This window comes from Chrysochloris asiatica, unplaced genomic scaffold, assembly GCF_000296735.1.
Source record: "Chrysochloris asiatica unplaced genomic scaffold, ChrAsi1.0 scaffold00200, whole genome shotgun sequence".
Lineage (NCBI taxonomy): Eukaryota > Metazoa > Chordata > Mammalia > Afrosoricida > Chrysochloridae > Chrysochloris > Chrysochloris asiatica.
In genome coordinates this window covers 2,845,294-2,859,930 of record NW_006408718.1, presented here as the reverse complement: position 1 = coordinate 2,859,930, position 14,637 = coordinate 2,845,294, and the positions used below count along the sequence as shown (strand labels likewise).

At 43.1% G+C, this 14,637-nt stretch overlaps 1 protein-coding gene across 1 annotated transcript in view; it reads left to right on the top strand.

The window, feature by feature from the left end:
• Nucleotides 1-14,637, top strand: part of QDPR (quinoid dihydropteridine reductase) — a 29,058-nt gene that overhangs the window by 5,852 nt on the left and 8,569 nt on the right. Inside the window, exons 2-4 of the mRNA XM_006872485.1 lie at nucleotides 718-810; nucleotides 3,439-3,535; nucleotides 4,475-4,615. Of these exons, the coding sequence (XP_006872547.1) occupies nucleotides 718-810; nucleotides 3,439-3,535; nucleotides 4,475-4,615 (331 nt within the window). The remainder of the gene's footprint in view (nucleotides 1-717; nucleotides 811-3,438; nucleotides 3,536-4,474; nucleotides 4,616-14,637) is intronic.

The following is a 14,637-nucleotide window of genomic DNA, read 5'->3' as shown; positions in this document are numbered from 1 at the left end:
AGAGAGAGAGAGAGAGGGCTGTCTTCTTTACTGATTACATGTTAAAGAGAAGTTTCCTTGAGAAAACAGTCCTGGGTTGTAAAGCTGGCAAGAAAACTATTTAGCCTTTCAAGACGATTTCTTTAAAAAAAAAATGCCAGTGACAGGTATCTAAAGTAGATTCCCTAAGAAAAAGGGAAGGGAGCGAGGGAGTCTCCGTTTTTGCATCAGGGAAAATGATATATGGAGTCAGTGGACAGTGCAGATGGTTACCTTGCTTGGTTGCTAATGGAAAGGTTGGAGGTTCGAGCCCACCCAGAGGCACCTCAGAAGATGGCCTAGCCGTCTGCATCTGGAACATTAGCCATTGAAAACCCTATGGGAAAAAACAAACCTAACCTACTGTTGTTAACTGATTTGAACTCATAATGACTACAGGATAGAGTCCAACTGCTCCCTAGGGTTATTGAGACTGTGAATCTTTATGGGGAGCAGATAGCCTCAACTTCTGAGGAACTACTGAGCCAGCTTTCCGTTAAGCAGTGCTTCTCCAGGGGTCCTCTAAACTGTGGAGTGCAGTTCTACTCTGACACACTTGGGGGCGCCAGGAGTTGTGTTGACTCAGAGGCAGCTGGGCTTTTTTCCATTGCTCCCAACCCCCTCTTATTTCCAGGCCTGGATCTTGTGGGAATAATGAATCACTGTGTTCTTACTAAATCTGTGTCCCTTTGTCTCCAGTGGGTCGCCAGCATCGACGTGGTGGAGAATGAAGAAGCTAGTGCCAGCGTTGTGGTCAAAATGACAGATTCCTTTACTGAGCAGGCTGACCAGGTAATTCCCAAAGCCTCTGTGAGCCAACGGAGGGCTCTGCTGGCTCTGTATGTAAATATTGGTTCTCAAATGAGAGGTTTCATGCTTGAGCAAGTAGTCCTGGTGGTGCTGAGGTTAAGCACTGGATTGCTAGCTGCAAGGTTGGTACTTCAAAAACAACAGCTGTTCTTCGAGAGAAAGATGAGGCTTTGTGTGACCCTGTACAGAGTCGTTATGAGTCAGAATCAACACAATGTCAGTGGGTTATATGTAGAGCACAAAATGTTTGAAAAGTGCCAAAACCACAATGAAGGTAGGGCCTACATTACCCATCATCCAATTCTGTTCCCATTTTAGACTACTGCCTATTTTTTCTTTTTCTATATGTGCTGGTGTGGCACTGTGGGTTAATGCACCAGACTGCAAAGCCATTTGAACTGCAAAGTTGGTGGTTCAAGCTCACCAGCTGCTCCTTGGAAACCCAATACAGGATTGCTATGGGTTGGAACCAACTCAATGGCACTTAACAACAACAAAATATATGCTTAGAAGTTTTATAAGTTGAGATAATTTAGTATTCTATATTTGATGATTACCTTTAAAAATTTGTGTTTATTTTTTATATTTTCTGGTTGCCTCCCTTTTTTTTTTTTTAACTGAGCATGAAATTTTTTTTTTCTAACAACATATGAGGAGGCTTCAGAAAGTTTGTTGAAAATTTTCTTTTTCTTAAAGCTTTTATTGTGAATTGAGTGATTGTTTACATGGGAGAACATTGGTTTTGCACTCATTCTGTCGTGCTTTGTTTCACTGCAATGATTACAGTCCCCTCTGTGCATCATCATTTAACAGTATTTGCTTTTATTCCCTATCTTATTTTTCTTTTTTGACGTACACAGAAACACTCAGGAATATGTAATCATTTAAACAACAAAAGGGTACATTCTGTAAACCTGCCTCCTGGCCACAAGCACACAGCCTTTCTCTTTCCATGAGTCTAGAGACCTCAGCTGCTCTATCTCTCCATGCTATCACCTCTGCCTCCATCTCTGGTATTGGTGTTTCTCTGGTTAGGGTCCCAAGTTCCACTCATGCTCTTCTCTCTTGATGGTCTTAGGGTCCTCTGTTCCTGGAATGTAAGATTAACTACTCCCCCCTTTATGTTACAAAACTTCTACCTTTACAGTTGTGACAATCGCAATTAGTCATTGTAACAGTTACTCACTTTTGAATCAAAAGAATCTTATCCCCATCTCCTTTTACCAGATCCGTCTAGACAAAATGAAAACCATTCAGTGGGGATTCTACCTTACCTTGTACACTCTGAAACTAAACTCCCTCTTGAAAACTTGTACCAGTCATTCATGCCTTTATAGCCTTCCTCCCAACCCCCTGTTTTAGGTAGCCAATGTCTAACTTGCCCATCTCTATCAACCTTATACCAAGGGGATAGGCTTGATCCTTGATATGAAGACTCCTTCCCTCTTAGTTGGTATTTTGAGCTACTTCATCCATAAGTATAGATCAAGTCCATCATATTGTAGCAATTTACACTTGCTTTCTTTATCAAACTTTTTAATCTTCCTCTAGTCGAGCTCTGGTCATCAAGCCATTGAAGCTAGGTCAAATGGGTACTATTTGCAAGTTTGGGCATTCTTACACGTCTCGTACCACTTCATATCAGCTGGACGATTCACTCTCAGCTCTAGCCCTCTGTGGCTAGGTCAGTGTTCATGGGCTCAGGAGTTCCCAAGTCTTCTTGAAAACTTTTTGTTGTTAGGTGCCATCGAATTGGTTCTGACTCAGTGACCCTATGCACAACAGAACAAAACACTGCTCGGTCCTGGGCCAACCTCACATTGTTGTTATACATGAACCCACTGCCACTGCCACTGTGTTAGTCCGTCTTTTTTGGGGTCTTCCTCTTTTTCTCTGACCCTCCACTTTACAACGCATGATGTCCTTCTCTAGGGACTGTTTCCTATTGATAACATGTGTGATGTATGAGAGACTAAATCTTCCCATCCTGACTTCTAAGGAGCTGTATTTTTTTCCAACTACAGAGTTGTTCGTTCTTCTAGAAGTCCATAGTACTCTGAACATTCTTCTGTAGTCTTCTTTATTCATTATCCAATATGCACATGAAAATATCATGGCTTGGGTCAGGCACACTTTTGTTCTCAAACTGGTATCTTTGCTCTTGAACACTTTGCAGAGGTCTTGCACAGCAGCTTTGCCTAATGCAATAAGTCATTTGATTGCTTGACTGCTGCTTCCATGAATGTTGATGGTTGATTAGAGCAAAATGAAGTCTTTTCTGTTTATCTTGATGCCGCTTATTAGTCCAGTGGTGAGGATTTTTGTTTTCTTTACATTGAGGTGCAACCCATACTAAAGGCTGTGGTCTTTGATCTTCATCAGTAAATATTTTAAGTTTTCTTTGCTTTCACCAAGCAAGGTTGTATCGTTTGCATATCGCAGGTTGTTAAGGAGGCTTCCTTTAACCCTGGTGCCATGTTCTTTTTCAGGGCTCCTTAAAGTACGGTAAAGTGACTTAAAAAGAAGAGACTAGTAAACCGAGACATTTCTTTGGACAGTATCCTGTTCCATTGATCTTGAAATTTGTGTACCCCTTTGCTCTTTTTTAAGGTGACTGCTGACGTTGGAAAGCTCTTGGGTGAAGAGAAAGTGGACGCCATCCTTTGCGTGGCGGGAGGATGGGCCGGTGGCAATGCCAAGTCCAAGTGTGAGTCTCTGCTGAGTTTGCTGTTTATCCAGCCCTGCTGTTTGTTCAGTTGACACCAGCTGTTTTACTGGCTCTCTCCAGAATCTGTAATTGTCGGTGTTGTTATGTGCCATCACGTCAGTTCTGATTCATAGTGACCCTACATAGAGTTTCTGAGGAATGGCTGGTGAGCAAGCTTGAACCGCTGACCTTGCAGCTCAAACCGACAGTGTAGTCCAGCATGTTAACCCACAGCGCCACACCAGGACTTCAGAATCTATAATAGTTCTGTGAAATAAGGATTAAAAAAAAAATCCAACTAGTATGTCAAGTCCACTCTAACTCATTCATGGCAATCCCATGTGCGTCAGAGGAGACCTGCACTCCATGAGGCTTTCATTGGCTGATTTTGCAGAAGTAGATTGCCAGGACTTTCTTCCGTGGTGCCTTTGGGTGGATTGCAGCTGAACATGTTAATCATTTGTGATCACACCTGTGGGTGGCTCCATGGGTGCTCATATACATTACTTTGTTTAGGGGCTGGTCTTTCCTGTTAGACCGTGAGCCCCGGGAGACCAGGATCTGGCTTGTTCTTGTACATTGTTGGGTTCTTATGCCCTGGCACAGGGTCCTGTATGGGTGTAGGCCCACAAGTGCAATAAATAGAAGGATTCCATGAATGCATGATTGCTTCACTGACTGTTTGGCCAATCTAACAAGTCTGTTTCACACTCCTCTTTTGTTGGCGAAAATTTTACCATTTGACCACTGAGGAAGCTGACCACATGGCCGGGGTTTGAACCCGTGTCTTGCTCACCTCCTGGCCCTGTGCTGTGGGTGTTAGACCTTGTGAACAGGGACTGGGGTAAGGCAGTGGACTGGTGTGAGTCCTGTTTGAAGTGTGGAGTTGAAAGGGCAGCATCTTCCCCGAGAATGATGAGATGTTGTGTTTTCCCTCAGCTCTCTTTAAAAATTGTGATCTGATGTGGAAGCAGAGCATTTGGACGTCGACCATCTCCAGCCACCTGGCCACCAAGCACCTCAAGGAGGGAGGCGTGCTGACCCTGGCCGGCGCCAAGGCTGCTCTTGATGGGACTCCTGGTAAGCCTTCAGCTGCCCATCTGGGAAATGGGAATACTTCCACCTGCTCACTGGGGCCCCAGCCACCCTGCTGAGAGGGCACTGGGAGCATGCTCTCCCACGTACGGGCTGTGTTTCCTTGTTAAGCCTTAATCTGTTTAGGGTACAGTGATTTGTGTTCAATCATTTGTGTTCATTCTGGTGTTCATGGTGGTTAAGGCAAATTGTGAGTAGGAATCTCCTGCCTATCGGGTTTATATCACTGTTTACTCTGACTCAAGGCAACACCATGTACGCCACCTTCCCATTGTTATGGCCTCAGCTTATCTTCCAGCACTGTATCAGACAATGTCCTCTTGTCATCCATAGGGTTTCCAATGGCTAAGCTTTGGAAATAGATCACCAGGTCTTTCTTCTTAGTCTTTCTTAGTCTGGGAGGTTCCCCCATGGGTGACCCTGCTGGTATTTGAAATACTGATGGCATAGCTTCCAATCTCACTGCAACATGCAAGCCATCACACCATGGCAAGCTGACAGCTGGGGCTGGATTAACTGGTTAAGCTAACCTGTATTGTCGACATACTGCGTCCACACATCACTGCTCAGTGGCTCAGCTGCAGGAAGAGGAGTCTTCACTCTGGCTGTGTAGCCTTGAACAAATGAGCTGATCTCTTTTAGTTACAATTCCAGAGCATGCTATACGATAGTGATAGCATCTACCTTCCAGAGTAGTTGCAAAGCACCAGATGCAATATAATAGTGGTAGGCACCAGAATGTGGTCGGACTTGTGATATTGTTTCATCTCATAAATATTCTCTTCAACCTGGTAGAGGTACCTTCCTTATCTTTTTCAATTTACAGGTAAGGAAAGGAAAGCTCCGGGAAGTTAGGTAACTTGTCTGGGCTTGTATAATACATAGGTTGCCGAGCTGGAACCCAAATGCTGGTCATTTGGCTCTATAATACAATCCCAAGTTTCCTTGGCATCTTTCTTCCCTTTGGGATAGGGCGAAAGGAATTTATGAGAGGAAGGAGAGTGGGGACTGGGTGGTGGGGGAGTACCAGAGGTTGAATGTGTCTACCTCCAGCACTCAAGTTAAATTCTTCCTCAAGAAGAAATCAGAGCTTTTTGTTTTGAGCTCTTTAGCAATAGTAGAGACCTTGACCTACCTGTATTAGTTTCCTGTGGCTGCTTGCAAAAATGGCATGGAGGGCACATCTGACTTCCTTGGGCTTCATATGGGGGAAGGAGACTCAAACTCAAAATCATTCGAAGGCTGATTCCTATGAGGCAGAGGTCAGACATGCCTCCACGCTACAGCCTTCTGTATCTTACCCAGACACCACTCTTGCTCCTATGTTGGGCTTGATAATCTGTTGCAGTGACCACACAGAACTCACAGACAATACTCATGATTATGGGGTTTATTAGGGAAATGAACAGAATCAGAACCAACTCAGGATGCAGCAGCTCTCCAGCAGGGAACACGTCTTCTTAATTGTATCGCAGGCATCCTCACTCTTGTCCTCAACCTCTCAGTCATGTGGCTCCTTGGCCTCTTGTCCTGCTTGAGCAAGAGTTACAACGCTCCGTTAGATAGTCTGTAAATGCCCAGAGGGCAGCCAGCTTTGCAAGCCAGCCTCCTGGCCGAAGGCACTCAGCTTTACTCAGTCCCAGGGGCTGAGAAGCTCGCTGCTCTGTCTCCATGCCACTGCTTGTCTGTGCAGGGAACTTGAGGCCCAGAGGACACACTCCAATCATGGCTCTTCTAGCTTGATGGTCTTGGGATCATCTGTTCCTGCTTCTGAGGTGGCTCCTTTGAAGCCAGCAGAGTGGCAAAACTAACCAACTCCCACATTAGAGTCCCATCCACGTGATTTGCACAGTCCCACCCAATTGCTTGGTGGTCGTTAAGAATATGGATAGAAGAGTATTAACTACCCCACTACTGTAGGAAATCGCCACATACTTGGTGGTGTAAAGCAATAGAAGAACTGTGTTCTCTCTCAGCCTTGGTGGCCAGAAGTCTGAAATCAAGGTGTTGGCAGGGCCACACTTCCACCAGAGGCCCTGAGGGAGAACCTGGACAGGTTCCGGGGAGCAGGGCCTGGACATCTGTTATTGGGGGCCACTAGTCACCTCACTGTTCCACTGCGATGAGAGCTTTGTGAATGAGAATCAGCCTAAAGCTGATCAGTCATACCTCAGCCTGCCTTCGTTTTTAACACCAGACACCTGAGGCTAAGTTAGACCTCATAGGTTAAGAGGGGGTACCATCCTTGGGTCAGTTAATTCACTGAAACGATTCACAGAACTTCTGGGAGATTTTATACTTACAACTTTGTTGTTGTGTGTGGTTAAGTTGATTCGAACTCGTAGCAGGCTCTAAAAGACAGAGTAGAACTGTCCATAGGGTTTCCGAGGATGCAATCTTTTTTTTTTAAATTTTTTTATTGTGAGGTTTACATGGGAGAACATCAGCTTTACACTCCTTATACCATATTTTGTTTCGTTGCAATGATTACAGTCCCCTTCGCGCATCATCAAATAACCCCAAAGGGGCCCCCCCCAAAGCCCTTCCCCCCCCCCCCCCAAACCGCCAGCACACAGCCCTTCTCCCTTCCTGAGTCCATTGTCCCTAGCTGCTCCCTCTGTCCATGTCATCTTTTGTCTCCATCTCTGATGTCACTCACTGCCTCTCTGGGTAGGGTCCCGCTCTCTGTTCTTAGTTGATGGTTCCAGGGACCTCCACTCCTGGGCTGCAAAATCAGTCACTCTCCTGAGGATGTAATCTTCACAGAAGCAGACTGTGAAATCTTTTTTTCCCAGGTAACAGCTGGAGTGTTTGAACTGCCAACCTTGGAGCTAGCAGCCACTGGTTTTATTGTAGTACAAGGCTAACCATTGGGATCATCATAAGGAGAGATGTACAGGTGCAGTCTGGAAGGTTCCCAGTGTGCAGCTGCCGTGTCTTAGAGAAAGCACGTCACCCTCCCTTCACCTCTGAGCCTTTGTGTTCAAGGCTTTCTTGGCCAGACTTGTTAACAGACTAAATCGTGCCCTCTGAAGGCAGCTGATACTGACCTTCCCTTTATGTTTTTTTATGGTTTGGCCGGCCTCATGGTCAACACACATCTTCAGGTGTGGCCTGGAAATCCCAGACCAACCACCCAAAATCCCACCCCACCCACTGTTGTTAAGTTGATTCCAACTTACCGTGACCCAATAGGACAGAGTAAAGCTGCTTCAGAGGGTTTCGGAGGCTGTACATCTTTACTTCTCTTTCTCCCATGGAGGAGTTGGTGCTCTCAGACTGCTGACCTTTCGGTTAACAGCCCAACGCTTAACCCTCTGTAGCAGCAGGGTTTAGCCCCAGGCCAAGGCACCTCAGTTACCCCAAAGGTTATTTCTCAGGAACCAAAGACAGAGGCCACCTTACTCAGCATAAAACTAGGTACTTTAACCCAGAATCACCTTTCTCAATTTTAACTCGGAGCCTCTTATGACTTAACAGTCTTATGACTTGCCACTCTTTCTGTTTTATTATATTTCCCAGAGCTTATGAGTTCATGGGTAGAGCAATCATTAAAGCTGTGCAAATGTTAGCTATTTGTTTGAGTGAAATCTGATTTTTATTAAAGGTGACATAAAACAGAGGAATTAGACAGTAAATACAGAGATGAGTAATAATAGCTTGACCTTTTAAAGGAGAACCCAGGACTGAGGGACTTATTTTCCTGAAAGATAAAACAGTCTCCTACTTCCCTTTTAATATTTTATATACTAGTTTGTAACTATTTGTCTTTGTTTAAATTCTAAATTAATGGTTAAGATGGAAGGCTCTGGAATCATTGTGGCTCTGCTGGCTGTGAAAAAGTATTTGGCAAGTGATGTAACCTCTCTGAGCCTCAGTTTTGTCATCTGTGAAATGGGTTTTAGTTATAATACCTCCTCTATAGAGCTGTGATTTGCAAATGTCTTGTTGTTGTTAAGTGCCGTTGAATCAGTTGAATCAGTTCTGACTCACAGCGACCCTGTCTAGGGTTTCCAAGGAGCTACTGGTGCATTTGAACCTTGTGATTTAAACCGACCTTGCCGTCTAGTGCTTTATCCTACAGTGCCACACCGCTGACAATAGTGTTGTTGATGTTGTTATTAAGTGCCTTGTTCATTGAAAAGAAAAAAAATTTTTTTTAACTTGGAAAGATACCAGCAAAAACAACAGCAAACAAAACAACTCATCTCCTATTTCCAACGTTGTATTTGTAGATTGTTGACTGGAGGAGATATGTTATTAACATGATGGTTTATGGCTTCAGAATCTGTGCTGTGATTGGAAGTCTGCTTTTAGGGATTGTACTCATCATTATATCATTTGGAAGAAAGTATCTACCTTGTTAGTGAAATGCATATATATGTTCATTATTGGTTGCTGTTGATAGGTGCTGTTGAGTTGGTTCTAGGATAAAATAACGCCCAGTCCTGGGCCATACTCACAGCTGTCGTTATGTTTGAGCCCATTGTTGTTTCCACTGTGACAATCCTCTTTGTCACTGATCCTCCACTTCACAAAACACGACGTCCTTCTACAGGTACTGGTCCCTCCTGACAACATGTCCCAAGTACGAGAGACGAAGTGTCTCCACCCTCAGAATGCTAAGGAGCAATCTGGTTGTACTTCTTCCAACACTGATGTGTATGTTCTTCTGGCAGTCGATGATACTTTCAATATTCTTCTCCAACATCATAACTCAAATACATCAATTCTTATATTGTCTTCCTTATTTGTGATCCAACTTTCACATGCATATGAGGCAACTAAAAGTACCATGACTTGGGTCAGGTGCACCTTAGTCCTCAAACGGACAGCTTTGCTCTTGAACACTTTAAAGAGGTCTTTTGCCACAGATTTGCCTAGTGCAATATATCATTTGATTTCTTGATTGTTGCTTCCATGAGTATTGACCACAGAATCAGCAAAATGAAGTCTTTGACAACTTCAATCTTCTCTCCATTTATCATGATGGTATTTACTGGTCTAGTTGTGAGGATTTTTGTTTCATTTACATGGAGGTACAACCCATACCGAAGGCTGTGAACTTTGATCTTCATCACTAAGTATTTTAAGTCCTGTTTGCTTTTAGCAAGCAAGGTTCTATCATCTGCATATCACAGGTTGTCATTGACCCTTCCTCCAATCCTGATGTCACGTTCTCCTTCCAGTTTTTCAGATAATTTGCTCCGCTTACAGATGGAATAAATATGGTGAAAGGATACAACCCTGGCACACACCTTTCCTGATTTTAAACTGTTCAGTATTCCCTTGTTCTGTTCAAATGACTGTGAACTGAGTGATAGTTTACATGGGAGAACATCAGCGTTACACCATTGTTCATTGCAATGATTACAATTTCCTCCGTGTATCATCATCAAATGACTGCCTCTTGGTCTATGTACTGGTTCTTCATAGGTACAATTAGTGTTCTGAAATACCCATTCTTCATAGTGTTATCCATAGTTTGTTATGATCCACACAATTGAATGCCTTTGCACAATCAATAAAACACAAGTAAACATCTTTCTGGTGTTCTCTGCTTTCAACCAAGATCTGTTGATGTCACAAATGATATCACTTGTTCCATCTCGTCTTCTGAATCCAGCGTAAATTCCTGGCAGCTCCCTCTTTGTACTGTTGCAATGTTTTTTGAATTATCTTCAATAAAATTTCAATTGCATGTGATATTAATGATACTGTTAGATTTCTGTATTCCATTGGGTTACCTCTCTTTGGAATGGGCACAGATATGGATCTTGTCCAATCAGTTGGTCAGGTAGCTGTCTTCCAAATTTCTTGGCGTAGAAGAGTGAGCGCCTCCACTGCTGCATCAGTTTGTTGGAAGATTTCAGTTTGTATTCCATCAGTTTCTGGAGCCTTGTTTCTGCCAATGCCTTCAGTGCATGAGAGATGAAGTCTGGCCATCTTGGCCTCCAAGGAGCACTCTGGCTACACTTCTCCCAACACAGATCTGTTGTTTCTTTTGGCAGCCTATGGTACTTTCAGTATTCTCCTCCAACACCATAACTCAAAAGCATCAATTCTTCTATGGTCTTCCTTATTCACTTTCCAGCTTTTATATGCCTATGAGGTTATTGAAAATACCTCAAGTGCACCTTAGTCCTCAAGCTGACATCTTCGCTCTTCAACACTTTAGAAAGGTCTTGTGCAGCAGATTTGCCTAATGCAATATGTCGTTTGATTTCTTGACTGCTGCTTCCATGAGTGTTGATACTTGATCCAAGAAGAATGAAGTCCTTGACAACTTCAATCTTTTCTCCGTTGATAAGAATGTTGTTTATTGGTCCAGTGGTGAGGATTTTTGTTTTCTTGACATTGAGATGCAATCCATAGCGAAGGCTGTGCTCTTTGATCGTCATCAGTAAATATTTTAAGTCCTCTTCACTTTCAGCAAGCAAGGTTGTATCATCTGCATATCACAGGCTGTTAATGAGTCTTCCTCCAATCCTGATGCCAAGATTTTCTTCATAGAACCCAGATTCTAGGATTATTTGCTAAGCATACAGGTTGAATAAGTATGGTGAAAGAATACAACCCTGTCACACACTTTTCTTAATTTTGAACCATTCAGTGTTCCCATGTTCTGTTCAAACAACTGCCTCTTGGTCCATGTACAGATTTCTCATGAGCACACTTAAGTGTTCCGGAATACTCATACTTTGCATTGTTGTCCATAGTTTATCATAATCCACACAATCGAAAGCCTTATACATGTGGTGGTTATGTGCTGTGGAGTTGGTTCTGACTCATACTGACCCTGTACAGGGGTTCTGAGGCTGTAAATCTTTATGGGAGCAGAAATCCTCATCTTTCTCCTGTGGAACCGCTAGTAGTTTTGAACTGCCGACCTTGAGGTTAACAGCCCGATTTGTAAGGAAATGGCTTATAATTGCAGAGTCTCAGGTACCCAGCAGAAGAGAATACACGAGTCCCTTCCCATGTGTCTACTATACTGAAACAGGCCACACCCCCAAGGAAGCTTACCTTCAATTGATTGGCTACTTATAGCCACTCATTATAAAGTTAACTATGCCTGTGTTAGGTTTCTTCACCATGGGAATTAGAACATCTCAATGGCTAAACCTCTGGAAATCCTGGCTAGTCAGGTTGACACAGAACCGTAACCATTACATGCACCTTAGTCCTCAAACTGATATCCTTGCTCTTTAACACTTTAAAGACATCTTTTGCAGCAGATTTGTTTAGTGCAACAGGTTGTTTGACTTCTTACTTGTTGATTTTGGTTCTGAGAAAATGAAGTCTCTGACAACAATTTCTTCATTTAAATGGATGTTGTTTATTGGTCCAGTGGCAAGGATTTTAGTTTTCTTCACATTGAGATGTAATCCATACTGTAGGCTGTGGTCTTTGATCTTCATTGACAGTATTTTAAGTCCCCTTCAATTTCAGCAAGAAAGATTGTATCATCTGCATATCACAGGTTGTTAATAAGGTTTCCTTCAATCCTGATGCCACGTTCTTCTTCATATAATCCAGCTTCTTGGATTATTTGTTCAGCATACATATTGAGTAGGTATGGTGGAAGAATACAATCCTGGTGCACACCTTTTTAGATTTTAAACCATTCAGCATCCCCTTGCTCTGTTAGAATGATTGCTTCTTGGTCTATGTACAGGTTCCTCATAAGCATAATTATATAAGGAAATGTATATGTGTATGTGTGGCTCTGTGTGTTAATGCGCTAGACTGCAAAGTTGGTTTGAACAGCAAGTTCGGCAGTTGAAGCTCACCAGCCACTCATGGGAAACTATACAGGGTCCCTATGGGCCACAGCCTACTTGATGACACTTAACAACAACAACAACGTGTGTGTGTGTGTGTGTATGTATGTATGTTTGTATGTGTGTATATATAGTTAAGTGTGGTTGAGTCTGTTCTGGCTCAGAGCGAACCAGTGACCCTTAGGGTTTCAGAGGCTTTAAGTCTTTGCTGGGCAGGAAGCCTCATCTTTCTCCTGTGGAACAGCTGGTAGACTCGAACTACCTACCTTGTGGTTCATAGTCCAGTATTTATTGTATGGAGCCTCCATACTGTGGCGTTGTAGGATAAGCACTGGACTGCTAACCACGAGGTCCATAATGTTGGTGGTTCAAACTCACCAGCCCCTTGGAAACCTGATACAGGTTGCTATGAGTTGGAACCAACTTGATGGGACTCAACAATATTTGTATGCTTATATACAAGGGCCCTTCAAAAAGTTTATGGAAAAATCCTGTTATCTTTTAATTCCATATTCCTTTAACTTTTTGGAGACCCCTCTTATATTTCTCCTTATTTTTTTCTTACCTTGCAAATGATCCCCGTTACTCACATTCTGTACCCAAGGAAGGTTCTGTTGTGCAGAATGCAGCCACTAGGCTTCTTGACTGCTGGTTCCTGCCCTTGTGTTGTTGGGATGGCCTGGAAGGTGGACCTGGGAGCTTTATGGGAACTGGGGCTGGATCAGGGAGCACCCCTGCCTGGGTGTGTGTTAGTCCCTGCAGAGGTGTTTAGGTCTTCATTTTCACCATTGGCTTCCTGCCTGTAATGAAGCAGAAAAACCAGGCATGGTGAAATAGTCGTGTTTTCTAAGTAACTTTTCGAGATCTTGCTCCTCTTTTGCAATTTGAGGTGGTTGTGGAAGCGTGTTGGTGATTGGTTCCTTGACTGGGATGTGACCCCTCCTCCTTCTGCCCCAGTGGACCTTTGATGCCTTCCCAGAGTGTTGTGCTTTGAACAGCACATTGATGGGGGTTTCAAGGAGGAGGCTGATGTATTTGGAAGAGACTGATTTTCTGAAGGAGATGAGGAGAGGCCTTAACAGGATTTGCCCTTTTTTTTGTTGCTGTGAAGATAGCATCTAATGAACCCCTGCCGATGGAAGCTGTGGGGGCTACAGAATGGAAACAGATCCTATTCCTGCCACATACCTGTGGGACAGACAGATCCCCACCCTAATGTTCATGTCCTAGGGCTGCCCTAACTAAGTTCCATGAGCTAGGTGGCTTAGAACACCAGGTATTTTTTACCTCACAGTCTGAAATCAAGGGGTCCATAAGGTTGGCTCCTGGTGAAGGCTCTGAGGAAATCCTGTTTGGTCTTTTTTTTTTTTTTTCAGAAACAAGGACTGTAATTTTTTTTTGTTTTTTTTAATGTTCTATTGTGAATTATATGATAGTTTACATGAGAGAACCTCAGTTCCATATTCATTCCATCGTATATCATTACATTGCCATGGTTCCAATCCCCTCCATGCCTCGTCTTCCGACCAAAGGGCATATCCTAGAAGCCCGTGCTCTACCTTCCCCCCTCTCCCCTCAGTCTTTGGCCCACAGTTCCTCTCCCTCTCTGGATCCAAAGTCCCCAGCCGCTTCATCCCTCCATGTCATCATCTCTGTCTCCATCTCAGGTATCCCCAGTTCTCTGGGTGGGGTCCCGTTCTCAGCTCTTATCCGTTGGTGGTCCCAGAGTTGGTCTTTTTTTTTGAAGCTTATAATTAAATTTATTCGTAACAGTAAGAAAGTTTAATTTTACATGAAAACACAAAACACATTTACTGTCATTATCATGTAATGCATATAGTGTGCATAAGAAACTGATGCATAAGGTGGTGTGTGGTTGTATAACGTGCTTATTAACTGTATAAAAGACAGTATCATCATACTTTCTCAACAATACAGAAATATTTACATACATACAAAAATACTAAAACATAGACTTCAGAAATAAGGAAAACAAGGTATACACAGGCTTTTTCTTTTGTGTGGGGGTGGAAGACACACACATTGAAAAAGAAAGATGACAAAATATTTAATGATCTGACTTCATAAATTGGTATTTTAATTGATATTCATTTAGCAAGGCAAATAAAATAATGCAATGACGATTTAAGATTGCCTACGTAAAATTGGTTGTACCAAAAGGAAATGGTTAATGTTCAACCATTTCAAGAGATACCATATGAA